We start from the raw sequence: 20,772 nt of genomic DNA, 5'->3' as shown, positions 1-20,772 counted from the left end.
TGATTGTTGTTTGATCCTTATACTTAAATACGAGGATAATCTTCAAGGTAATTAGCATTACCTCGCAGGTTACTATGGTAACAACGATGAACAAAAGAGTTAGCCTGAAGTCAAACTCAAAAGTCAATGTCGGTAATTGATTACCTTTAACTGGAGGTATTTATCATTTTTACTGTCTGTATTTAAATTTTTGCTTTATTATCTTATCTAGTAAAGCAGCATATTTTGATTTTTCACTTTCATTTTTGCTATAATTGTCAAGGTTATAATATTCAAAATATCGCTCAATTGATTTTTTAACAATGAACTGAGGCGCGTCCTAGATATAGTATATAGACCAAATATTGACATGCTTAAGGGATTTCCTTACACACCATCTCCCGAGGATGAAAGAATAGTCCTTACCTCACATTAGCAGGCCAGGGGTGCGAAGCAAGAAGTTATATTTTATAGAGCAATCCCTAGAGCGGCTTTTCGTTAGTCTATCTATGTATATTAGGTGTCAGTAGTGTTGGGATCTAGTGAACGTAAAGTAGGTGTCATCAGTGGGATCAGTACTATCTGTAAGGTATTCTATTCCAGGTAGTGTTGGTGTCATCTGTGCGATCAGTACTATCTGTAAGGTATTCTATTCCACGTAGTGTTGGTGTCAGCGGTGGGATCAGTACTATCTGTAAGGTATTCTATTCCACGTAGTGTTGGTGTCATCGGTGGGATCAGTACTATCTGTAAGGTATTCTATTTCAGGTAGTGTTTGTGTCAGCGATGGGATCAGTACTATCTGTAAGGTATTCTACTCAACGCAGTGTTGGTGTCATCGGTGGGATCAGTACTATCTGTAAGGTATTCTACTCAACGTAGTGTTGGTGTCAGCGATGGGATCAGTACTATCTGTAAGGTATTCTATTCCACGTAGTGTTGGTGTCAGCGATGGGATCAGTCTATCTGTAAGGTATTGTATTCCACGTAGTGTTGGTGTCAGCGGTGGGATCAGTACTGATCGGTACAGTAGGTATCAGTAAGTCGTTAAGATAGCGCTTTAGAATATTTTAATAGGTTGAGCGCTATATGAATTATTATAATATTATTATTGTTATTATTATTATTATTATTATTACTATTATTATTATTATTATTATATAAAAGTACTATAGATAAGTTAACATATTGTTTATTTTTCGAAATCTTTTTGAAAATAAATTTTATCACTTATTAGAACTTCCTATATCTAAAACTTATTTTCTACAACCTCCAACTGAACAAAAAGAAACAATGAAGCATTAATCTATTTTTCTCTTCTGTCTTCAAATCATTGAATTCTTTTTTTTAACTGAAGCTTTATAACCTTACTGACCTTGAAGCGTACTATCAATTCAGTCTTGACGTATAAATTTGCCATTAGGAAGATCGGGCGTCAGGTTAATGGAATAAAAGCTCTGTAGTCAGAAGTGTTCAAATAACAAGGCTTCAAGGAAGTATCTTAGACAGTCACGTTTGGATGGGTCATTATTTATATCATAATATTCGATACACAAACTCAGCTTAAATATCGCACAGATGTACAATAAGTTCAAGTTTATGACGGTTTTCGATTAAACACCTTCGAGGTTTAAGTGTTTAGGCGAGCACACAAGATAAATTTTAATAGCCACAAGAATCAAGGCTCTCAAGTGGTTATTTATAGCAAGAAAAGTCAGGTTTTTTGATTTTGAAAACTAAACTAAGACTATACAAGATTAATGAAGAGAGTTTTGATGTTTTCTTTTTTTCTGTGTAAACATGTATCTTCCGTGTTGAAAAATGACCAGTTCCTTCATGATATCGGCAAAATCCAGTTAAATGAATAATCAAAATACGTGTAGTATTCGTTTTCTATCTGTTTTGTATTTTTTGGAAACATGTTCTTGGTTTTGAAATAATGCTACTTTTATATATAAATACTCGCACAGGAATCGAGCAATAAAGACCAACCACCAATGCGACTTTTTATCGTTCTTTTGATTTTAATGTTTAATAAATGGATAAATTTTCTACTAACATGCACCTTATGAAGAGAATTTTTGAAAATAAAATAAACTTGACACTTAAAACTCTTTAAAACTATATTAGTTGTTTAGACGGTAAAGGAGAGAACAAAATCTATGTTAGAAAACGTTTGTCAAACGTGGGCATCTGATGAATCAATTCTAATTCCCAAAAGAAACGCAAGAGATGACAACTGAAACGTTATACTAACCGAAAAAATTCCGCTTAAAAATTTCTTTAAGAAACTCATACTAGTAGACCGTGTAAAATAGCACCATTCATGGTGAAAAAAGCCATTCTAGTGCTGTGGCATCCAAGCAACGCCAATGTTGTGTTGTAGAGCTCACTCAACTACAATCGCTTTAGCAAATCATCACATAGAGTATATTATGAGTTTAACACAAGAAATCCTAGTTTAACTCGACGCTACTAGATTTCCCATAAAGCAAAGAAGTGAATTTCAGTATCAGTGGTATTAATTATTAATGATCCAATTTTAAGTTTAAAATGATGTTTTTGCGTAAGGAGGGAAATTTAAAGCACGGAACATCTTTTCTCGCGAACGACGCCGAGTTCGAGAATCCGCAATCCCACGTAAATAAAAAACAACACTAGTTTGTATCTATTTGGACTGAAATGAAAAGAGCTTACCTCTAAAAACTCTCTCCAATAAATGATCTCTACTGGTAGCGCTATCAAGCGTAAACCAAGAATCCAAAGAACCATGGATAGCTACAGCTATGGTCTAGAATTCACTCTTTGAAGCTAGGACTGCTTAAACAACAACAATATCAACGTTGGGAGAGCTTCAGGTAGTACGTGCGTGGATCCGGTTAATTTTGGAGAGAAGTCTAAGTCAGTGACAACGTAAGACACAGTTAAACACGTCTCTCTCGGTTATTCAAGTTGTAAACAAATGGTAGAAAAAAAGACAGGATGTATCCGTATACTGGTATTCAGCTGATTCGATGAACATTGCATTAAAATTGACGTTAAATGGGGAAAACAAACTTTTGCTTCCGGCCTTTCAATGTGTACTTTTGCTGACTTACCTCGTGGCTTTGGGAATGGACCGTCTCGTTCTGACAATTAGTCAAACATACTTTCATTAAATCATTCTTTATCACCACCTATTCTTTTCTATCTTTTTGGATATCTTTTTTATAGGTTGAATTTTGTCTTTAAATTCGTTTTAGGGTAGACCTCATGGCTGGCGTTAGGAAATGAATAACCGATAGTATAGTCTGATTTCAATGTTTCTTTTTATCGGGATTTCATTGAGATTGAAATATTGAAGACAAACGTGATCCTTGAATTAAAAAAATTTTTAAAAAGAAAAGAAAACAATAACTCGTTCGCGCATGTGATATTCAAACGTTTGTCAACATTGAGTATTGTCCTAACGGGCGGGATGTATTTCTTTGACACTTCACATTAATGCCAAACCTCTATCGTTTAATGTAACACAAAGCAATTTCCTCTAGAAATGTTAGCTAAAACTATCAACATCTTTAACAGAAAAACAGCTCTTTGCAAAGCACCTGGTGGCGACTTCCTTTTTTGTTTTGTTTCTATTTAGAGATTGTGGAAGCTGGTTTATTTTGCGCCTTCTTGTTGAAATAGTTCATAAGAGGCTCAGTGACCTCATCACAGATGTTTGATGGTTCATTACAATTGAGCCCGCCATCTTGATTGTGGGTCAGCGGTTTCGATCGATTGAAAGCTATGTTTGATCATTTTATCTTGACAGACTGTTTTTAAAAGTAGAAACTAAAGTAGTTTTATTTTAGATACATTTGTCAAGCCATAAGGCAAGTGGAAATAAGACTGAAGCCTTTGTAAAATAAATGAATACTCGTTACTGCCAGCGAATCAAGACAGTCTTAATGTTTTATGTGCTTTCAAGGTGAAAATAGCCATGACAAATGAAAACGTTGGTATATCATATGAAACGCGTATCAATTCTATATAGCTAACTGCTATAAGTTAGCTTTATTGTCATGATAACCACAGATGAATGATAACGAGTGTTTTTCCTATTCCTTTAATTAAGGAAGAGAAAGAATCACTACGGACAATAAAGTATTGAGATCCCAAGATTAGAGTACAGAAATAAATGTTTTTATCAACGAGGTTTTTCAAAAACATATTTTCTTTGTGTTTTTGATTAATTGCAGCATCACTTCAAATGATTTCTGAAGTGGATTCTCCAAATTAGGAAGGCTGTCGTCACGCACCGAAAAGGAAATGACAATCAAACGTAGCAACGTGTACTTAGGGTATCGATGACATGCTGTCCAATCAGAAACTATACATTTTGCTTGTGATAAAAAAAATCCAAAAACAAAAACAAAAAACAAATAGATGAAATAGCACACTTAATTTAGAAACTAGAGAGAAAACAATGTCCCAGTACGAAATAAGTAAAGAAAAAGGGAATTTAGAACGAAATCGGAAAAACAGGTTGACATTAAGCGATATTTTTCGTTATAAAAACTCACCAGGTGAGGACTGAGATAGGATGGCTAGGCATCCAAGATCTACCTATCGAATCTATAAACGAACTAGCAAAGACGAGCTTATATCAGCTTTTTCTCAAGAGTTGAAATGATGGCTGCTAGCGTGCACCCCTCTCTCTGGTATTATTCAAGTTATAGATTTTGATGTATACAAAACTACGGACCCGAAAAAGCAAAAAATTGTGGTTTAATAGTCTTCGCATAGTGTTACACAGTTGATGTACTTTCTACTGGTTGTGCTCCATTGATGCGATTATTTCGTCAAGACTAATGTTTGCGTTTAAATCTAAGTGCAAACCTAGTTAAATACATAAGAGTTAGAGTTCGACGCCTTCGCGATACAACTATCTTTCTCGGGCTCGGAGGCTAGCAATAAAAATCCGCAACGAAGCAAACCAACCTAACGTTGCTGTATAAACTGGAGAAAAACTTAAAAGTTTGTTATTTCCGACGGGAAGGAACGCGAGGAGCTCTGAGTACGATAATAGTGAGATTAATTATCTATCTACTCAGTGATCTAAAATGATAAAACGTTACGCCCAAGGCAATAGGAATTATTTGTTAAAGGTTGGGTGAATTATCGTGCTTGAGGGCCACAATTAGAGATGCGCATGCGCAGATCATTCAGTAGATCATTATCCAAAAAAGACTGTGAAATAGCACGTATAGGACCGAAGTCTAAAGCCATTATTAGAAGGCAATCAGTGAACTAATGAATGAGTTTCGATAAGGAATAGGTGTTTCTAGTCTGGGGGTTAACTAGAAAACTTAATTTAGCCCTCAGGCTCAAACACTAATTCTAGTATCTATTTTTTTCTTTGTAAATATATATATATATCCTGCATGATTGTAAATAGATTTCTAGTACTAAATGTTTTTATGTATTATTCTTCTCCCTATGAGTAAATAAAGGTTGTATTGTATTGTATTGTATTGTATTTTGTTATCATAAAACGCCTCGTGAATCCACACTTCTTTGGCAATCTATCGCCAATAAGAGGACAGACACATAAAAAACTGACGTACGAAAATCTATGAGTCATTGATTAAACTTATGGGGGATGAGTAATGTTGGTTTTTGTGGTAATAGAACCGGCGCTAGCTGGATGTTCGTTAAGTGCCACAAGATCTAGAAAGACCTTCTTACACTCTTAGAAAAAGTATATAAAAACCTCGTTTAAACGGAAACTACTAAATGCTAAACGTCGAGAATCGAACATGGACAGCTATCTTAAGATAGTTGAAGGCAATGAGAAGTGTTTTAAGAATCAATAAGAAAGTCGAAGGGTCTCTTGCTGGAGGCAGGACAAATAATTCCTGACTTAGCATTTTCACACGTAGCACCATAAAAATATTCTCGAAAAATGACACGAATCTTTAGTTATCTTAAAGCAAAATGATAAAGTCAAGGTTTTTTTTTCGCAAGATGCAACCCTACAGGGTCCTAAGTAGAAAAAGTACAATTTATATGCAATTTTCTTGAAAAAAGCACGCGCGCTCTATGTGTACAAATATATGGGTACATTTGGGTACATACCGTTGTCGTCGCAGCAAGCGTACATTTTATCATGCCAGCCTTGCGTAACTAACTGCTATTTGTAATAAATGTCATTTAGATATACTTTGTAAATATAATATTAGATATCGGCACCTTTTTGAATAAGTAAACAGAAAGATTTATTTTGTGTTTATGAAACTATTACGTTTAATTTAGTTTTTCGTTTCTAATTAAGCTGGAATATTTTTTTCAATATCGCGTGTTACATCAGGAAATAGATGTTTTGACTGACAAAAGACTAGTTCTGTAGAATCAGAGCACGAGGAAGATTCATTATCTGGAACCTGATTGTCTATCAGTGACAGAATGAAGAGATAGCGAAGATATCTCCACTAAGGCTGAGAGGAAGCCGGTCTGTACCTCGTGATCACGTGATCATGGCTCAGTAGCGAAAGTGATTGATATGTTTATCGAGGTGACGCTTCTGGACAAAGCTGACCGGGTTAATTTTGCTTTGTTTTCAAACAATTATAGTCTAATCTACCCCACGCGAATCTCTAAGTAATGTATTAGCGCGGGGAAATGGGTTTGTAAAATAATAATAATAATAATCTATTTTCTTTCTTTCTTTCTTTCTTTCTTTCTTTCTTTCTTTCTTTCTTTCTTTCCTTCTTTCTCCAGTTTATCCCTCTCAATTGTTTTGGCATATTTTTCTCCTCGTTCCCTGTCTTTGTATCTCTCATCTCACGGCACGAATCAGGCGCATTGTTAAATTCTCCCATAATCGTCCATTCTCAGTCATGTGATTCAGATCTGAAATTTTCGAAGTTCACGCGTGATTGAATAAAGATCGATGATACCGCTCGTTGAAGGAATATATTAGAGTTTTACGCAACTTATTCACGATCGAGACACCTTATGTTTCTCTAGCGCCTGAAAGCAAGCAAATTCAGCAAGGAATATTGTCACTGCATTCATGTCGAACTGATTGTATCCAAAGGCCGCGTGGATTTTGCTTGATATTCAAAATGTGTTTTCTCCTATTTGAACTAAATCGACCGCAATGATTAGTTTTGATATCGAATTTAAAAACAAAACATCGATACATTCAAGGGCGGATCCAGCCAAAGTTTTAGGGGGGGCTAATTGAGTTTCTTCCGTCAACACAACGGAAAACAATAAAAAAGCATCTTATTCTTCAGTTTGTTTTTTTTTTTTCCCTGCTGAAGCCCCCTCCCCCCCCCCTCTCCCCCTTGACATTACTATATTCATAATAATTACACACAAATATATCATAAAACAAGTGTCACCTACTTTGTTATAGTTTTAGTAGGTTTTGTTATTAATCCTAGTGGTGTCAGCTTGGTTTTGTGGTTGTGTGCATTTGGTTTCATTTTAATGAAGAAACTTGATTACTATTGAGAAATACGCGATCTGCCAACTTAATAAAATAGGATTTTTCATGGCATTTTCACCGGATTCCAATTGCAATTTAGTCGATCTTTGCCGAAGTGAGGAAAACCAGAGAACCAGGAGAGATTGAAAACCCTCTAAGCACAGGAGAGAGTCAACAAGCAACTCTACTCGTATAGGTATTCAAGTCCGGGAATAGAACTCCGGTCGCCTTGGTGAGAGCGCCAGCCGTGCTTTCCAAGAAACGCACTGAGAAACACGGTAGTACTGATGGTTTTCCGGTCCTTCCGCAATGACATGAATATACTTATTTCAATGAAGTTAGTCACCAAAAACCTAGAAAGCTGTGATCACTGAGGATTATGGGAAACAATTCATATTCAACGAGTAAAGCTTTTGACACAAACTGCAGCAGTTGAGGATGCTCAGAGGAGGTGAACTCGTAACTGGTAGAAGATCTCAAGTCCATCAACAGTTATCAAATGGTTGAAACATGTAAGATGTATCTACCCATAATCCTTGCCGGTCTCAGCTTTGTAGCTTTTTAGGTGACTAACTTTATTGAAATAAGTGTATTGAGAAAGTAAAACAAAAAATATCCTGAAGCAATATGATTAACAGTGGGAAATTCACTTAAAACTGAAAGAAGTACAAACATGATTTTTTCATAAATAATATAAGTGAATAAAATCCCAAGGAATAAAGATTGTGATCTCTTCAGTTCATAAATTTCTTTTCAATGAATGTCAGGTGTCTGTAGTCGGTAATTCCCAGCTATCATGAACTAAAAACTAAAGATTTAATTGAAGCAAATAAGAACTAAAGTAGCTGACACCGAGCAGTTGATCTATCTTGTAAATTGTCTCATAGATACATCCCGAGTTCAAATTCAATTCAGACTATTCTCTTTTAGATTTGTCCTTATTGTCTGCATCTATCCTTATTTTCCTAATATTATTCTTGTCTCTTTACTCTGAAATACATGTATTTGTAGGTCTATCGTCACTAGCAGTTGATCTATCTTGTAAATTGTCGCATAGATACATCCCGAGTTCAAATTCAATTCAGACTATTCTCTTTTAGCTTTGTCCTTATCGTTTGCATCTATCCTTATTTTCCTAATATTATTCTTGTCTCTTTACTCTGAAATACATGTAATTGTAGGTCTATCGTCACTAGCAGTTGATCTATTGTTGAAATTGTCGCATAGATTCATCCCGAGTTCAAATTCAATTCAGACTATTCTCTTTTAGATTAGTCCTTATCGTCTGCATCTATATATCCTTATTTTCCTAATATTATTCTTGTCTCTTTACTCTGGAATACATGTATTTGTAGGTCTATTGTTTTAGTTTTAGACACACTTAGGAGTTTGACACATTTGTGTCAGTTGGGATATTGTTAATTTAATTTTATCACAGTAAACCATTATTGTTTGTGTTTAATAAATATTCAAAAAAATAATAATATGTAGTTGAAATAAGATCGATATCTGATTCAAAAACGAAGAAGAAATGCAAAAAATAAATTAGAAATTCCCTTTATTTCAGATTTGAAAAAAATTCTTTCCAGCATCGATGTAACGCGGGCAGGGAAATAGACCTTCGAGGATGGTTTAAAAACAAAATAAAAGAAAAACAAAACAAAAAACTTAAGGACATTTTAAATGTCTCCTCAATTTACTGAAATTTTATCACTTTTGACTCTAGTTTGAAGGTGTTATTTTTAGGAGTAAAGAATAAGTTGCAATTCTATGAGACAATTTCAGACGTGGTATTTTTCTGACATTTCTTACCTTTGTTAGTCGTATTTCTATCGAATAACGAGCGTCTTAACCCGTAAATAAGAGCGATTATAAGATAATAAAAAAGTGCACTTCCGATCGCTGTATATCAGCTTTATCGATGTTCAACAGTTGACTTTTCCGTCCTAAGAGCCACCGTTTGTATCTCTGGGTCAATCTTTTGTTCTTGTGAGTGCTCTCACTGTGGCTTACAATTAATGATCGTTTTTTCATTTACCACCAGCAAAATAAGTAACCTGAACTCTGCGTTCCCATTGAGGCTCGTTAGTGCCATGACGTAGTTATCTACTGAAATGATCATCCATAAAGCCAATCTTACGACAATAATGGATCTCTCTAGTGTACATCTACTTTAAAGTATCTCGACAATCCAGTCAAAACGGCTTTATAACCAATTAATTTATCAGGTTTGGAGATTTTCATTACACCGCGCTATTATCTCATTGGCTAGCGCAAGATCTTTTAAGGCTTCTTATTTATTAGGTAGTATTTAGATTTTACTTTGAAGTACGTATTAGTGACTTAAAAACCAGAGTGGCAATCAATAACAAATAAGCTGGCTTTTGTGATTCCCGCGTATGCATTTTGATAAAACTAACGATGATCAAAGATAATGTTACTAGATTGTCATGCCCAGTTGTACTTGGTAGAATAGCGTGCGCATCCATTGCGAATCAGAGATTGTATAAACAACACCAATATAATTCAGACTAACTAATCATGTTTATTACCCGAGATAGGCTTTTTTCGCGCACCCGATTGAACAAAAGTTATTAATAGAGTACTAGTCACCGAAGCTAGTCGTGGACTTTGATAAGCTCCCCCTTCCCCGGAAGCCCCTTTCCTCTGGTTTACGATCATATATTTAACATTATATTGAATAGGTGAAGATGTAGAGCCTTTGGCAATCCTGAGGGTCAAGTAGAAGAAACTGTAGATTCCCGGGTACATTGTGTTTTGAATAATCTTTCAAAACGTGGAAATCTTAAGAGGGAGCAGGGTGGAGGAGGGGGGGGGGTGTTAAGGGGGAGCAGGGTGGGGGGCGGGGGGCGGGGGGTGTTGGAGGCGGAAGAGGGGGAAAAGAAATAAATTTTCTTTCTGAACTAGGGGGATGGGAGGGTCGAGGTTTTAGAAAACGAAATCCATTTGCTCATGATTTATTCACGTACCAAGATGTTCTGGAAAGTTAAAAGTTGCAAATGAGGGTAATCAAGGCAATATCTCATCTTTCAAATATGCAGTACATTGTCAGTATTGCATTAGCAATGTCTTTGCAATTCGTCCAATCGCAATGCGACTTGATAAGCGAATTTAGAATCTTAGTTGCAAATTATCAAAAGAACGTGAAATTCTGCCTTAACTAAACTTAAACTAAAACCCGTGGTAGAAAAGAGTTTCGTGTTTTATTTATAATGACCTTTCGCTAGTACAAACCACCAAGGGAAAGTGGATTTTATAATCTGGTGGTTTGACAAAAGGTAGGTAAATTCCCCCGCCCTATTAACCGACGCAAGTACAATCAAGATGGCAAAAAAAACAAAAAAAACAAAACAGACTTTACTGATAACTGAAGACGATAAAACCATCTTTTTCAATCTTTATCCTACATATGAAACGCTAAAGCAAAAAAAGCGAATTGAATTTTCATCTAATTGGCCAATTGTTTTTGTGATTTGAGAATGTATCTAAAGTTTAGTAAGTCAGGCAAATTCAGTTGAACATAATTCAGTAAAAAGTCTTCGAAAAAGGCCTTCGAAAGTGTCTAAAATTTACAAAGAATGTTTTGGATTCGGTTGAACATGTTTCAGTGAAAAAAGAAAAAAGAAATAAAAGAACAGACATACAGGCCTTCGAAAGTGTCTAAAATTGACAAAGAATGTTTTGGATTTTATTTTGTCGTTTTTCTTTTAAGGAGGATTAAATATTGACGCCAGTGTGGTTTGTAGCAATAAAGTTTTTTCTACCACAATATAAAGCATGGTTTATTTAGCCACATTAACGAATCCCGGTGGTTAAAGTTGATTTAAGTTTTCAAATAAGCTTGCATAATATCTAGCCGGATTAGCTGGAAAAAGTGCTTACAATGATAGTTTTAGGAACACAACGAGCACATGTCCACAGTGCGCATCCTTTCTACGCATGAGATTAATACGCTTGCTTGCTTGATATGATAACGTCATTAGAATATTTTGAAGAATAAAATATCAAGAAAACGGTTTCCTTTTTCACTTCTTCGTACTATCTTTACTCTGAAAAAAGGTTTTCATTTCGTTTTTTGAAAGTACTTCATAAAACCTAACTGACCATATCTGATGATGGCATCAAGTGGAAATCGCGTATTTCGTGCGGCATGATAGTAAAAGAATTTCACGTAACGTGAAGGGTTACAAGTTGCAGTCTTGCAGCCCAATAACATTTTATATTCCTAATTTCCGACATAAAGTTTGAAAGTGAGTAATTATCTGGTCATATTCTACATTTCTGTGAAAAATGGCGACCGCCGATCAATTTGTTTATTAGTAAAATATGCCTTCGCTTGTTCACTTGAGTGAATAGCCCCTTTCACAGTTCCCTGCGCCATCTTGAAAGGTAGCCGTGCCTTTGCATCGAAGCAAGACGAACAGACCTTATGAACAGACCTTATTAACACCTTGAACAATTATTCACATCTCTCTATCATTGCAAGCTCACCGTTCGTCTCGCTTCGATGCAAAGGCACGGCTACCTTTCAAGATGGCGCCGGGAACTGTGAAGGGGGCTATTCACTCAAGTAGTGAAGGAAGGAAGGAACGAGGGAAGGAACGAAGGAACGAAGGAACGAAGGAACGAAGGAACGAAGGAAAGAAGGAAAGAAGGAACGAAGGAACGAAGGAAGGAAGGAACGAAGGAAGGAAGGAAGGAAGGAAGGAACGAAGGAAGGAACGAAGGAACGAAGGAAGGAAGGAACGAAGGAACGAAGGAAAGAAGGAAGGAAGGAAGGAAGGAAGGAAGGAAGGAAGGAAGGAAGGAAGGAAGGAAGGAAGGAAGGAAGGAAGGAACGAAGGAAGGAACGAACGAAGGAACGAACGAAGGAACGAAGGAACGAAGGAACGAAGGAACGAAGGAACGAAGGAACGAAGGAACGAAGGAACGAAGGAACGAAGGAACGAAGGAACGAAGGAACGAAGGAACGAAGGAACGAAGGAACGAAGGAACGAAGGAACGAAGGAACGAAGGAACGAAGGAACGAAGGAACGAAGGAACGAAGGAACGAAGGAACGAAGGAACGAAGGAACGAAGGAACGAAGGAACGAAGGAACGAACGAACGAACGAAGGAACGAAGGAACGAAGCAAGGAAGGAACGAAGGAACGAAGGAAGGAAGGGAGGAAGAAAGGAAATAAGAAAAAAAAGGACACGCAATGCACTTAGTTTGCGGTTTCAAACGAAGTTTCTCAATACCTGAACACTGACGAACAGATGCTTCTTGTCGTTATTCATAATTCAGTATACAAAAACAATAAAACCACTATGATATTCCAACACGATATGCAAGTCACGAAATATATAACAGAATTAACTTAAATATACGCATGAAAATTTTATGACTGCAAGCTGATTCCATACACCAATACTTGATATAGGATATCATAGCTGCCCGCTAAAACCCTAAAAGGAAACCAATCATTGAAAAGAGAACAAACATACTTGAGAAAAGACTCGATTTAATTTCACCTTAAAGGCGACCCCCTCCTAACCGCCACAATTCTTATGGTATGTCATCGTCATAGCTGTCATTCAGGTTGACGATAATAAAGCATTCCTCTTAGCTAGGGAAGCTACGCTTGTTTATTGGAGGGGGGAGGGCCGGGGGTCATAGTACATATTTTAAAAATAGTTGTAGCCCTCACCCTTTCACTCATTACGAAATTCATGAGCCTCCTATAAAGTCAACAAGAAGGGTCGTAGGCAGACTGAATAGGCCCTTTGCAGTTAACCGTCACGTGTTTGTACTGGAGAGTAAAATTTTTGTTTTTATATTAAGATTGGTGATTCTTTTTATCTACTTGTAAAGAAGTCAATGAAAGGATGTGTACTGAACCAGTGTGTTACGAGAATGCAGTTTTATTACGATCTCTCGAAACAGGTTGTAGAAAGTTTGTTTGCTCACCAGTATAATTCACCCGTGGGAATCAAGATGTTCATTCATTGCTCTCAGTGAATTAATCAGCACGTGATTACTGAGCTGCAAAGAACCTATTGTTTACCGAGGCAAACAAGCAGTTGAGGCGGGATCAACTAGTGGAGTTCGGGGAAATGCATCCCCGAATGAAAATTAGTCGAGACCCTCGAAAATGCGATTTCCAAAGCTTTGAGGGACATTTGTGACATTTTCCCAAGGTAACTGTCTCGCCTGCCTCATAGTGGCTACGTTCCTGCAAGGAAACAGCTTTCGTCAACCAAAAAAGGGTTCGACCGTTCAAAGAGTTCAAATTATTAGTGATAACCCTCCGCTCTGAAGCCCTTGGTCCCCCTTAAAAAACGTACTTTCCATTAGCTTTTCTTCTTAGATCAAACAACATGGCGGCTGGTTTATTGTCATCCAATTTATAACTCAAGGGATTTTGCGTCATGTTCCTCGCGCATCAAGAATACATGAGTAACGAAACCCACTAACGTTACAGATATAATTAAACACTAAAATACGAAATGTTGCATGCATACCTGTCTTACGAGAGCCATTTCAGTCATCATGAAGGGTTTGCACGAAGAACCCACTAAGAGGAACTTTGTCGTTGTTTTCATGGATATGGCTCTAAGAACCAAAAATCACCAGGCATTAGCTTATAAACCGTAATAATAAAATAACTGAGCTATGTTTAAACTTGTCTGGCCATGGTAGAACCCGAACAATCTTGAAGATTTCAGAAATGACAAGATTTTAGCTGCCCTTTAGAGGTGGTGATTCTAGTTAAGATTCCTGTGGTTATGATACTGATTTCAATCATTTAATTCCTGCCATCCACATGGTTCTCGTAGCCTCTAAAGGCACGGACACATGGTGCAACATTGCGCGCATCATTGCAGGCAATGTTGCTGAAATAGAATAGTTTTTTACTTTAGCGACGTTGCGTGCAACATATTGCGTCGTGTGTCATGGCTCGCAACATCAATTGCATGCAACATTGCGCGCAATATTGCACCGTGTGTCCGTAGCTTAAAGCATTGAAAATATCGAGTTGCCTGCTTTCTTAGTTTATTTCATCAATTTTCACATTTTCCCCCTTCAAGATCAAAATTCTTTGGGCTGCAACTAATTTGTAAGCGAATAATAAGACACAAGAACCGGTCGACATTTTTGCTGACATCACTTGATAAATTATAAAGATTGCCACTTGCTGAATTTCGCATCTTGGAGGAAAGGGATGTGGTCTTAGTATAAAAAGAATTGTCTTTGAATGCTTTTTGCATATTTGATTTGCTATTTTACACTCATGGATATCCTTGTTAGTCATAAAATGATCGTCAATAATGCTTCAATGAAGTCCTCCAACTGACAGACATCCATGAATCTGAATAGCAGGCGTTGCATGCTATCATATAAATAATTCAAACTTACTGGTTCAGTATTTGTTGCAACTACGATAAAGCCCGCGGATTTCAAACCATTCCTTAACCTCGTGGGTACAATGTACTTGTTCTTGTACTGTTCAGGCCAACCCAGCCGGCTTCAGTCATCCTCCAAGGATAGCCATGTTTGTTTGGCTGTTCAGGCCATTCTTTAACTTTCTGAATACCCAGCTGCGTTTGTGTTGCAGATGTATTAAGCATATTATCTTAATGACTTCACAGATCAATCTCTACCATGCAGATGTTTCAGTACTAGAAACTTTAAAGACAAAAACAGATATGTACTATGTTAATAACACGATGACATCATAAAGTAAAAGTATGTCTACACATAAAGGCGACGAAAAGATGAAGTACATCTCCGGTCTCAGCCTTATTATTACCATCCATCATTACAACCAACACCATCAACATCACCACCATCATTGGTATAATCATTATAAACATCAATACCGTTATCATCATCTTCATCATCGTCATCACCATCATCACCACTCGGTCATCGTCATCTTGATTATCACCATTACCAACACCATCGCCACATTTACCATCATCATCTACATCGACAAAATAGTCATCAAAATCGTCATCATAATCGTCATCAAGATTGCTTACATTAACGAAGTTCGATAGCAGAATGTTCAAACATTGTAGATGATGTCATGTAAAAGGACACAGGTTGAAAATAAAGGAACAATTTTGTAATACAGCAAAACAACTTGAATGACGAGGTTTCTTGGAAGCGCTATGACTGTTATTTCTGTTCCATTTATATTATTGTATCATTTTCTTATGTAAAGTTAGCTTATATAAAGACAAGACCGCGACAACGAAAAAAAGCAAAGAGCAGATTTCATGAATAAACTTTCATTAGCATTTTCATAATGGAGTGTGCACGGTCAACGTCATATAACAATGGATAAAGACGAACAAAAAACATAGAACAATAGATTTCCCAACCATTCCGCTCCATTTAAACTATGGCGTTTTGGTGCAGACAATAAACCACAACATATATTCAATTGTCTACTTTCACATCCCCATAATACTTTGCGTCTTTGGGGGGTAACCAGAGGGTAAAAACCCACTTATTTTGCTGAAGGCTGATCAGACAATGTTGACAATACATTGTTTGGCATCAAGAGAAAAAGAAGTAAGAGAACATATCCCTGTGACCCATGAAAGTTTCTTGAAAATCTATTTTTAGCTCCGCGCGCTAGTCTGAGCTATTTTAGCATGCGAATCTTGATTGGTCAGAGTCGTAGTGGTGTCATGGGTACACAAGAGAACTTTATTCAATTTGACGAGAAAATGTGTTTAGAGGAATTCCTTGAGAACTTCTGAAAGGTATTTGAAAGAATCCATTATAACAGCATATGTAAAAAATACTCAGCTGAGACAACATCATTCAAGCTTGTTTTTAAATCAAAACAATGGTCGCTCGATTGAGACTCGATCATTTTGGAGTTGATTTCAGTTATAGATGAGACTGTAAGTTATTCCACAATTTTCCACCTAAACTGAAATAGAGTTAATATTGCTGCATCCCAAGAACACGTACTTCTGACCTGAACTTCAGTGTTTCAAAATGACAAGTTATCTAATGGACATCTAAAATGAAGGTAGATTGGACTCGTTTACGAAAGAGCCGGATTTTCGATCAACAAACTTGTTGAATTCACTGAGTCAAGAGTTTAAAAAACTTTAAACTTGAGAGAAAATTTAGCATTTACTGTTGGAATCAGTTGTTTACCAGTAAAAAGAAGAGGTTTTAAGATATCCGAAAACAGTCAAGCTGCTCGGAATAGAAGAATTAAACATAAAGGCACAAATACGCCGAACTGAGAGCATCTGGCAGAAAAAATCGCAAGTAAAATGCCCTTCAATCAGGTAAAAATAATCTCTTTTTTATTAGTTTGAATCCTCATATACTAAGTTTGATTCACTTTTTGTACTTCGGCGATATTGTGATTGTATTTCTATTGTTTTTTTGCGACTTTAGAAGTTGAAAAGTTATGGAAAAAAATCATTGAGGCGGAGCGAAAATTCATGGTGCAAAATTTGAAAGAAAGTTCTAGTTTTATAATAGTCAAACTTTTTCATTAATTCGCCTTTTCTCAATGGGCAATATCTTTTGCATAAACTGACACACCGTATTTTGGCAAGCTAAACATATTTAATAATTGTGAAAAATCACTTCAGTGCCTCTTGTAGTTTTTTCCTCTGTGAAAACAGAAAATTTTCTTCGGCACATTTCGGTGCAAATAGTTTTTCTGATTCGTGTGTGAAACAAAATACTGGTCTTGTTCATCGTCTTCTTAATTACTTTAACTTAAACTTTATTTACTATAGAAAACACTACGGTAAATGCTTTTTTAGCTGCATTCACTGTAGGTTTTTCGCTATTTTCATCGTATTTTTTATTGCGGTTTCTTTTCCCATGGCGTCTTCGCTGTTTTTAGCGCTTGTTCGTATGTGACTGAAAACCATCCTGATTTGATATTTTTCGATGTTCTTTTACATCAATTGTCAAGTTAATGTTTAATTCGTCCATGAAGAACACATGATACTTTAATCATTTCAACTTTTTACTGATTTTGAAGGCATTCTTCTCGTCGGGAACTAAACATTTTTCGCTCGCATGGAAGTACTACAACTCTGAGCAGCAATAAGGGATCGCATGTTAAAAATAGCTCAGGCTTGCGTGCGCAGCTAAAAATAGATTTTCAAGAAACTTTCATGGTTACAGACCCATGTATGGTAGATGTGCTCTCTTACTTAATATTCTCTTGTTGGCATCCAAAAATAAAACGAAGAAGTAAAAAACAGAAAAAAATTGAAGCTTGAAGACGTTTATGGTAAATTTTAAACATTTTTTTCGTAAGTCAATACATTTTCTGTAAGACCAAAACTCTTGATGATCTGTACACGCAAAAATAACTTGGAATAAACTGATAATCAGTATTGTACAGATAAAAGCAGGTATAGTATAAATTCAATTAAGAAACCTTTCAATTTGGGACAGTTTTTTGATTGGTTACCCCCAAAAGACGCTAGGCATTATGGGAATGTGAAAGTAGAGAATACAGTGTCTTTTCTTATTTTTTACAAGCCGTGAATATGACTTCGTACTAATGAATTTTGGAAACGTTAATGAACCCACGCAAACATATATTGTCAAATTCAATGCTAAATTTCTTAATGAACGTTCCATCGCACTCTTGAGACTCCGTTCGCCTTATTGTATGCCTGTTCGCTCTAATAACAATGCTTCTTCGCCTCAATGAATATTCCTTCGCGGTTAATGAACAGCAAAAGGTGTAATTCGAATTAGAAATTTCGCTAGCGTTTTAATTGGTAGTGGTAATCAAATGACGCCATCATGCAACCGTCTGATTGGTTTAGTTGTTGATTCCCTGTAGTAGAATGCAAACAATATAACCGTGAAACTTTAGTAATACTAAATAGCACAATTTCATGCAAATTCCATTGTTTTCTATTGTTTAATTAGCACTAATTTGTACTATATAGTAATTAGTGCAATGAGAAAACTTTTTGTTTTAAGGATCTTTCAAGAAAGCCTATCGGCTCGATATAATGAAAACCTCAACGGCAAACCCAAATGCCGATCCAGAACCAGGTCCAAATTGGTACGTAGCAAAAAGAATCTGGGGTCAAGCTTGGCAAGTGCACTGGATAGGACTTGGTGTTGCCTTTGCTCTGATAGCCGTGCATTCACTCGTTGCGATGCTGATGGCTGATAAGCGTAAAGCGTTTACCAGGAGGCTCTTGTTCTATGCCATTAATTCTCTGCTTGTTATTTTTGGATCAGTACGTGCTCTTTTATTGTTGACTGATCCTTATGGGTCTTCAGAACATGGCTTCAATATTGAATTATGGCTAACACGAGTTCTCTTTGGTCTTACTTTTCCTTGTCTAACTTCTGCCTTTTGTCTCGTTCATGTGGCTTTTCTGGAAGTATCCAAACTACAGCTTGGCTCGAAGAAGTTCCACAGTCTACCATTCGTATTCTCCATCATTGTCTTGCATTTCATCGTTGTTCTGGTTTCAGATATAACCGTTGCACTCGAAGCAGACAAAACTGAGCTTCTGATTGTCTGTCAGTCGTTTTTCATCGTCTGGGGATTCATCAATTCCATCGCTTTTCTCTACAGTGGAGGTAAAGTCATCTTGACATCGAGGAGAGCCAAGAAGCAACTCAACCAGATTAACCTACAAGAAACGAGCAACGATGGAAATGCAGGAAGAAAGAAGTCAACCGTCAAAGTAGCCAAGATCACAATGGTGACTGCCTTTCTTGGGTTTGTGTGTTGTGGTCTACAGATCTACTCTATGGTTGGGGTATATGGTCTGTACTCTAGAGTCGTCAATCCCGCTCCCTGGCCTTGGTACGGTTTCCAGACGTGTTTTCGTATGATGGAGTTAGGGATGGGTTGTACTCTTGCTTATACCGTAATACAACCATTAGAAAATCGTAGAAGTGTTTTGCAAAGGTTGAACCTTTGTTGCTAGCATTTTTAGAAGAGGTTCTAGATAACTATAGTAGTACCGTGAAGAGTAACGCTAACTTCACTGCCGACTTAATTAAGATTCAAATTACTGTTAGCAAGTGCAAGTGTAAAATAAAAAATGATGTAAAGATGAAATAACATGTTTATCATTCAATAGTAGTAATGAATTATGCGTTCGGTGTGTGTAAGAGAGAATAAGAGAAAAATATGAAATGGCCTTGGCGGGAATCGAACCCACGTCTTTGGTCCGCTGTGTTAACCACTACACTACAAGGACCAACAACGCTGGTAACGCAGCCGGAATATGAAAGGTAGGGTACTCGTGAGGATCCCAGAGCGATATTTTTTCTCTATCGGTAAGTTGAACACCGTAAATATGTACGCAAAGAATAGACATAGTATAGTGTTTATCATTCAACTCAGTATTCACTTCATGTAGAATCAATACTAAAAATATTGAGGGGTTAGTGGCACTTAAAACAAATAACATTGTGCTTCATTAAAGATTATTTGTCAAAAAGTGCCGGCGACTCTTGGACCTCAAATCTTTAATGTAGGTCAATTTAGTATTAATTTTTATCATATAATTATCCATAAAATACCTATATTTCTCCTTTTCAAAAAACTGATATTTTCACATGTGAAAATATCGTTACCATGCTATTAGTTTATAAATAAAAACTTTTTATAATGATAAAAAGCTTATTAAGTTTATTTTATGGTTAAATATATAATAAGCAGATTATTACATGGGCGTTGGAGATACGAAATTTATCTTCTCGTGTTGAAAATCTCTTCAACACTCAGATCTTTTCAACACTCGAAGATAAATGTCGTATCTCCGCGCGCCCATGTAATATCCTCTATATTAATTAATTAAATTCAGTATGGTGTTGCGCCTCGTAGGGAACAATTGTAGTTTTGTGTAGCACCTGCCTTAAAGCAAATTATTTAAAATAAAAAATAATAAAATATTAAAGTTGTTGTAAGAAAATCGCAGACAGAAAAAACTAATTCTAGCATGTAAAGTTTGAATACCATAACAACATAAGTATGTGACATTTATTGTTGCTCAAAAGAACTAGAATGACAGATTTTTCGTCATGAAAATTTTACTTAATTTTATTCCTTTAATTTATATTTTTTAAGCTAAAGTTGTAAAGCTCAAGTACAAAGTTCTTAAGTACGAAAATACTTATAAGTACGAAGTACTTATTGTTACGGAAATGGAAAAAATAACAAGCTATTATGACGCAGCTTCATACAGGTTTGTTTTGAGAAGCCTACATAATTTCTTTTTTTTTTTAGTGTTTCCTTCAATTCTTTCCGGAATCAATAGGGTATTTGCGTTCAGTGCGCAAAAAGTGTTTGT

At 36.3% G+C, this 20,772-nt stretch overlaps 2 protein-coding genes across 3 annotated transcripts in view; one reads left to right on the top strand and one right to left on the bottom strand.

Moving 5' to 3' along the window:
• The window catches only part of LOC116302240 (uncharacterized), a 62,252-nt gene extending 52,790 nt beyond the window's left edge, over window positions 1–9,462 (bottom strand). Inside the window, exon 1 of one of the 2 annotated variants that reach the window (XM_089027903.1) lies at window positions 9,251–9,462. The gene's annotated coding sequence lies outside the window, so the exon portion shown is untranslated. Of the gene's footprint in view, window positions 1–2,676; window positions 2,825–9,250 lie in introns of those variants that run through there. The other variant, XM_089027904.1, reaches the window with a different exon arrangement.
• An 8,987-nt stretch (window positions 9,463–18,449) lies between these two features.
• Window positions 18,450–19,815, top strand: LOC116292880 (proline-rich transmembrane protein 4-like). The gene has a single exon (XM_031700228.2). The coding sequence runs from the start codon at window positions 18,466–18,468 to the stop codon at window positions 19,399–19,401; it is 936 nt and encodes a 311-aa protein (XP_031556088.2). The 5' UTR covers window positions 18,450–18,465; the 3' UTR covers window positions 19,402–19,815.
• The last annotated feature ends 957 nt before the right edge of the window (window positions 19,816–20,772 follow it).

This window comes from Actinia tenebrosa, unplaced genomic scaffold (genome assembly GCF_029948245.1).
Source record: "Actinia tenebrosa isolate PJP-AT-01 unplaced genomic scaffold, QUT_ActTen_1.0 PGA_scaffold12__29_contigs__length_12842862, whole genome shotgun sequence".
NCBI lineage: Eukaryota > Metazoa > Cnidaria > Anthozoa > Actiniaria > Actiniidae > Actinia > Actinia tenebrosa.
The sequence above is the reverse complement of the archived record's forward strand: the minus strand, read 5'-3'. Positions and strand labels throughout refer to the sequence as shown.

Coding starts and splice junctions, on each gene's coding strand:
- LOC116292880 (XM_031700228.2), top strand. CDS start 18,466: ATGAAAACCTCAACGGCAAACCCAAATGCCGATCCAGAACCAGGTCCA.